The sequence below is a fragment of the Zea mays genome, chromosome 9 (assembly GCF_902167145.1).
Source record: "Zea mays cultivar B73 chromosome 9, Zm-B73-REFERENCE-NAM-5.0, whole genome shotgun sequence".
NCBI lineage: Eukaryota > Viridiplantae > Streptophyta > Magnoliopsida > Poales > Poaceae > Zea > Zea mays.
Window position 1 is genome coordinate 48,007,442 of NC_050104.1, and position 6,788 is coordinate 48,014,229.

Below are 6,788 nucleotides of genomic sequence, written 5' to 3' on the forward strand. Positions count from 1 at the left end.
CTGGGTCAAGCCATGAGCCCATGAGATAGCCTGCGAGCTACAACGAGCTGGCTCACTCTTTTATGGAACCATAAAAATAAGCTTGGCTCGGACTTATTCGGAGTCTCGAGTCGCTTTGAGCCCGAGCCGACTCGTCGAGCTCGAGTTTATTTTTTCAGACATATTTCAGTTCTTTCTATGCATTTATTCTTCTATTTGCTCGTTTGTTTCCGGTTCTCACTTTGTTTTCTAAGTTATAACGATATTACTCCTTGATTTAAAGGCCTTTAACTTCGCTCATTTTTTATTAATAAGGGTAAGAGCATCTCTAAGAGACTAGCTAAATAACTTGTCAAGTTAAATTTTAGCTATTTAATAGCATAATAGCTCTCCAACAGACTAGCCATTTAACTTTCTAATCTATCTGACTCTCTAAATTAACTCTCTCACTAGTCAAATTTGGCTAGCAACTCTCGCTAGCCAAGACAACTTGTATGTTGGAGAGTCTGTTGGAATAAGATGTTATATATAGAGTTTAATATTTATAGAGATACAAATAAAGAGTTAAATAGAGAGTAAAAAATAAAAAGTCTCTTCGAAATGCTCTAAATGACCCTTATTCTATTTTCTCCCGCGAAGCAAGGGAACCTCGGCAGATCGCCAACACAGATGTACATGTCCGTCTCGGTTTGACACAAACACAGGTAAACATAAAATTGTTTCTACGCTTAAAATGATATTTTGTTGTTCAAATTGTTCAAGTATGTACTGTATTATATCTACAAGAGAAAGGGAAGTAACACAAGTACTATACTGTGATACTACAAGGGAAAGGGGCAGTTTGGTTGTAAAGACACCAAAAAATTGCCAGTTAGACGCTTAAATTCTACATCATGACATGCCTAAAAAATCTGCCACACTTTTAGAAATCATTGATGAGTAGGACCTACACAGCACAAGAAAAATTTTGCCACAATTTTAATTATAAACCAAACACACAGTCAAACTTATCTAACTTTAAGTGTGGTGGTAAACTGTAGGCAAATAAGACAGCCTTAGCCGTGGTAACCCTGTTCGCTTGGCTGAATTTATACCATTGTCGGAATGTACTATTTGGAACAGCAAACAGCGCAAAGACCACAGCCCAAAGATCGTGAAATGCAATTATTTAATTGAACATTTGAACCTAGGATTCGGACTCTGGGAATGTACTATATTGTACTGTGATACCATCGAAATACTAGCTTAACAATCTCGCAGTTTCTTTTTTTTTGGTCATATATGAACTGAATTATTAGTTCCACACAATTTCCCAGCTTCTGGTTCGGCATGTAGATAAACTGAATTATTAAGCTTCACACGATTCCCCAGCTTCTGGTCCGGCATGTAGATGAACTGAATTACAGTACATGTTATTATGGCCACTCTACGCAGATGGAACCCGAACGGGAAACCAGATCTGTCAGTACTCAGTTGCCGCCAGCGCAGAGGAGGGCGTCAACCTTGTCCTTGAGGTGCGCCTCGTCGTCCCCGAGGCGGGCGGCGGCGGCGCCATCCTCCCAGCGGATCAGCGTTGGCACGCCCTTGAGCCCGAACCTGGGGTCCACCCTCCACGGGTGCGCCGGGTCGCGCCAAGTGGGCTTGTCCCCGACGTAGGCGCGCAGGAGCACCGCGTCCTTGCCCTCCAGTGCCTCCAGCCGCTCGTAGATCACCGGCTCCGCCACGTTGCAGTCTGCCGCGCCGCACAACGACGACGGTGGGTAAGTACGGGACCAGAGCGTCACCACGACTAGAGCTGAATTCCCAGAATCTGGGCTTACCGGGGCACCAGGAGAGGGAGGAGCCAGGCTTGCGGTCGGCCAGGAAGAGCAGCAGCTTCACCTTGCCGTCGGAGGCGGCGTCCGGGGAAGCGAAGAGGCGATCGAAGTGGGCGTCGAAGTCGGAAAGCCCCGCGTCCACCTTCTCCACCGTCATCTCGCCCTCCTCTCCCCTTCCGCTGGCCGAGTAAAGAGAGCGAATTGGAGCAGCAAGAAAGATTGGGAGACAGATTGGTGGAAGTGGAATGACCGAATGACCTAGGAAGCACACGAGACGGCGTGCCGTGTGATTCCTTTCTGGGATTTCTCGCAGCCTGCCGGTGGTCCCCGCATCTCAACCCGCGTGTTGCGTACGCGAGCCGGAATCGGGGGAGGTTTGGGTATGGACTGAAGAGGCCCAAGAGCTACCGTCGAGCCCAACAACCAAATGCAGCCGAGTCCAACAGAGTCATCCTCATACATCGTTCACTACTTCACTCTCGTCGTTCTCCCCGATCGGTTCCGGCCTCGCGTTCGTCGTCTCCTTCCCCCTCGCCGGCCGCGTGATCTGCCTGCCGCGCGGACGCCGCGGGCGCGACGATGCACGACCCGTCGGAGATCCGCAACCTCCCCATCGACATCGCCTTTGGCCGCCTCCAGGAGTGGCTCGTGGACCGCAAGCGAGTGCCGCACGACTGGCGGAAGCGCCTCGCCGGTATTCGCGCCCGCATCGCGCCCGCTTTCTCCGCCCTGCCGCGGAACCTGCACCCCTCACTCCTCGCCCTCGATCCAGAAGGTAGTAGAGTTGTTCCTCCCTCTCAGCGGGTCATCAGTGTAAGAATTTCTCCATGCTCTTGTAAACCCTACCCTCCCGCCGAACCCCGCCACTTTCTTCCTTATCTTGCTTTCTTAGGTCGCTCGATTCTATTTTCCTACTCTATTTGCTGTGTGGAATGTAATCCTTTCCTTCTGGTTCCTTGCCTTGGTTTAGAAATTGGCTACCTTGAAGCAAAGAAGATATACAGCATTCTCCTAGAATCCAACACCGAGAGTCGCAACATATTTGGCCGCCTGACGGGATCCGCGGTAGTGTTTGCTTTTTCATCTATGGGACAAATGCATCGTCGTTTGCTTGAATTGACATTCAAACTTAATACAATTGTATTTTCTAGGGTGAATGGGAGTCAATTATTAAAGCTTACGAGAAGGACCATGTCTTCCTTGGAGAGGCAGCGCAGATCATGGTTCAAAATGTTAACTATGACATGTATGAAATCTGCCTAGATTTTTAGTTTGACTGTCAACTAAATTTGTGATTAGCTGAGCTTGGCCATTGTTAATTGATTTGATTTTGGGCACCTTCAAGTCCATATCAGAGGAAGCAGATGCAGAAGACTCAGCAGCAGCTTGCAGAGCTTGATCGAAGGGAGGCTGACATCAAGCGTCTTGCGGCATTGTCAGCGACTAGATATGTAGAAGCCTGCCAGGAACTCGGTTTACAGGTCAGCTTCTCTACCTTTCACCCTACCTTTAAGGGTATTTGGCTTCTCTATTATACATTACTCACCACATCATACTGACCTGGAGTGCCACTTGTTTTAAACTTTATCATCTGCAGGGAATAAATGTGAGGGAAGAACTAATAGAGTCCGCAAAAACACTCCCATCTACTTTTAGCAAAATCTTGGAGGTCCTGAACAGTGATCCTGTCTCAAATGCTATGGAGTACTACACAACTTTTGTTAAGGACTGCCATACTGAGGACAAGGTGCAATCAGGACTATGTAGAACACATCACTTACTGAATACACAATTTTCGGCTGCTAGAAACATTTTTGTGAATTTTAACCACTTTGTTCTTCTGAACTTCAGAGAAATAGTGATTCTGTGCTACCCAAACTGAAAGACTTGCAGGCCAATCCTCCTTCTTTGCATGTCTCAGTATATAATGAGATCAAGAGTTCTCTTGGAGAGGCATCAAAATCTCCTGGGTTTACTGTGATCGCGGGAGAAATTGACTCAAATGTTGCTGCTGCTGATGATATTGATTGGGACATTTCTGTGGATACTAATGAAATTGATTGGGACATTGGTGCTGTGGAACAACCTGGTGAAGAATCTGGCGATGGCTTTGGATCGTATGAAATTATTGATGCTAATATAGAGCTGGCCGGTTCTGAAAATTATAATGTTGGTGTCTCAGACAAATCAATGAACAAAGAAGATCTTGCATCATCTGAGTCTGGTATTTGCTGGGACATCACTGCTGATAGTTCTGAAGAAATTGCTAGTATACAGAATGCTTCATCTGTATTAGAGCAATCTCAGTCTCAAATGATAGCTGAAGATAGAAGTTTGTTGCTGGAAAAAGAATATAGGAATAATATTCTGGATGATTTACTCGAGGTATGTTGACCATTCCCACTCCCTCCCCATCTTTTCTAGTTCAGATGCTATTGCATAATCTTTCTTATTACCTTTCCCTTTCATCTTGTTTGTACTGAAGAATAATGTTATTTTTAGAAATTCAGTTGGTGACTAGTGTTTGCGTTGTATGGTGAGACAAGGCTGCTTTCTGGATGCACCCTCTCATTGCCATTGTACTGTATAGTTCATTAATTTATGGTAACTGAAACAGGTAAAATCATTTTTGACTCAACGCTTAGGGGAGATGAGGAATGCAGACACATCATCTCTACAGCATCAAGTGCAAGCTGTCTCACCTTTTGTTCTCCAGCAGCATGCTCCTGACAGTTTGGAGAACATGCTTGTAGAGATCTCGTCAGCAATCTCATTGCTAACTAATCAGAAGACTCTTGACCTTATAATGATCCTTAACTCTAAAAGGTAAGGGGTTATGAAGCTTCCTGGTCTCCTTAATGTCTTTCACTACTAGTTCTATAAAGTGCAAAAGTTCTTTCTCAGCCTGTTCTTGAAGGCTTGCATACTACACCAGTTTTTTCACCATAAATGCATAATGTTTCTATATATTCTTTAACTGGTCACTGTTTCTTCTTTTCCCAAGGTTTCTGGATAGATTAGTTTCAAGCTTAGAAGAGAAGAAGCATCACGAAGTAAAACTACGGGAAGGTTTAGGTGATTTATCTGTTAAGCGTATGGAGCTGCAAAACGCACTGTCATCATCATGGCCAAAGCAAGTAAGTGGGAAAAAAAATCCTTAGTAAAATTGGCTATAGAAAAACACAGTTTCATCACTTGCTGAGACACTCTGTAAAAGCATACTTTGTCTGATGGATGATTCAAATATCCTGGCAATTTGCTATTGAGCTTGATGCTGTTCCGACACACAAGTCATCCATTTGCTGGTGGATGATGGAAAAGATTACCTTCGAATTTCCACATTGTTTGCCAGCTAATGTCTTATTTTATTTGGCGAAATAGCTCTGCAGTGTGCCCCTGCAAATTCTAACTAACTACAGTGCCCAGAAATGAATTTCAATTAGGGCCCGTTTGTTTTCTTGGAATTGAATTCTATTTTAATAATTATAATTTAGACAAAACTAATTAAGTTTATATATTTATTTATGTAATATATTTGTATATTATCCTAAATCATATGAGAGAGATAGTTATATACTACATTTATGTTATAGAGGCGCAAGTAGAAGAATGTGCTATAAGTTGTACATCGGAAAAATAGCATGTAAATCTATAGAATCAATTTCCATCTCTCACCCCATGAATTTGAGGTAGGCTTATATGATAACTTTGGAAAGTGGTGGAATGTCATATTCTAAAAAAATAGTCTATTCTATTAGTAAGATTCCAATTCCTCGAAATGATAGGAAACAAACGGGGCCTTATATTCTGTTGCACTTTTCATTTGCACATATACTTTTACAGTTTTTCTGAGATTGGTAAAAACACGTGTAGTAGCACATAATATCGGTGCGAAAATGCCTATACTTAGCTGTGTCCAGCAGCTTACCATCTTATCTCTTGTCTCATCTAATATTTCAAACTTCACTTTGTGAGCAGTGCAAAACAGTGTTTTGCATGACATATACACGATCTATTGGAGACAGCCTTATGATTTATAGTGTTGCAAAAATACCTATGCTTATGATTCATATTTGCTCATTGCAAATTGGAGTCCATTATGTGCTAATGAACCAAAACACCAATATGTCTCCTTGGTCCTTGCGCTTTATATAGCCAATAAATCTTTTTAAGTTTGCTGAATGTGGAGTATGTTAATTATTTTCCTTCTATATATACAGGAGGCAGCAATTACAAAAACAAGGGAACTAAAGAAGCTGTGTGAGTCGACACTGTCGTCTGTTTTTGATGGAAGACCAGTGTATATAATTGGAGAGATCAATACTTTACTGAGCTCAAGTGTTAGTCAATTAGCTGGATGACTGTATTTCCGTTCCTGGACCAAATAAGATTGCAAAAATATTATCTTATGGTATATACTTCTGAATATTTATGGTTTCCTGGTCCTGTTTCTTTGCTGCACGGAAGTGCGGATGTATGGGTTTGAATTAAAGTGTCAGCTTCATCGTAGGGACCGGTCATATTATAGCACTCTCAGGACAAAGATATTGAGGTATATCAAGTAGACCACTAATTTAGGATTGAAAATTAAGAAGTCGAATTATACTCTTATTTGTGCTTTTTTCTAATACAAATTAGGTAAAAGATATAAATGATAGAAGATCTAAAAGTGGTTTTACCGCTTATTTAGGCAGCAATCCCATCTTATGGAGTCCACGTAAGCAAGGCACTGTATTAAGGTCTAGTAATGAAGCAGTATATATCCGTAGCAAATGCTATATGTTGGTCACCTGATTCCAAGAATGAACTAAAACAGGCAACACAGTTAATGACAAACAGAAAATGATAAGGAATGAGGCTATGCAAAGTAAAGACGATTAAGAAGTGTAATTACTGTTGTATTATTTTCATTGCTTCATTATGCACAATTACGAATATATCTTTTGTAGACAAAAGAAGAGATATAGATGTGAAGGAGGTACAACTTCGTAG

The 6,788-nt window shown here is 42.3% G+C and overlaps 2 protein-coding genes across 2 annotated transcripts; one reads left to right on the top strand and one right to left on the bottom strand.

Moving 5' to 3' along the window:
- Positions 1-1,198: 1,198 nt before the first annotated feature.
- Positions 1,199-2,018, bottom strand: LOC100280051 (thioredoxin-like protein 5). The gene is made up of 2 exons (NM_001152992.1): positions 1,800-2,018; positions 1,199-1,711 (listed from the first exon to the last, which is right to left on the bottom strand). Exons 1-2 carry the CDS (start codon positions 1,951-1,953, stop codon positions 1,449-1,451), a joined length of 417 nt encoding a protein of 138 aa, NP_001146464.1. The 5' UTR covers positions 1,954-2,018; the 3' UTR covers positions 1,199-1,448.
- Positions 2,019-2,228: 210 nt separating this feature from the next.
- Positions 2,229-6,221, top strand: LOC100279955 (CDK5RAP3-like protein). The gene is made up of 9 exons (NM_001152905.1): positions 2,229-2,571; positions 2,767-2,861; positions 2,948-3,042; positions 3,142-3,277; positions 3,394-3,543; positions 3,648-4,181; positions 4,414-4,622; positions 4,801-4,933; positions 6,017-6,221. Exons 1-9 carry the CDS (start codon positions 2,376-2,378, stop codon positions 6,155-6,157), a joined length of 1,689 nt encoding a protein of 562 aa, NP_001146377.1. The 5' UTR covers positions 2,229-2,375; the 3' UTR covers positions 6,158-6,221.
- Positions 6,222-6,788: the final 567 nt, after the last annotated feature.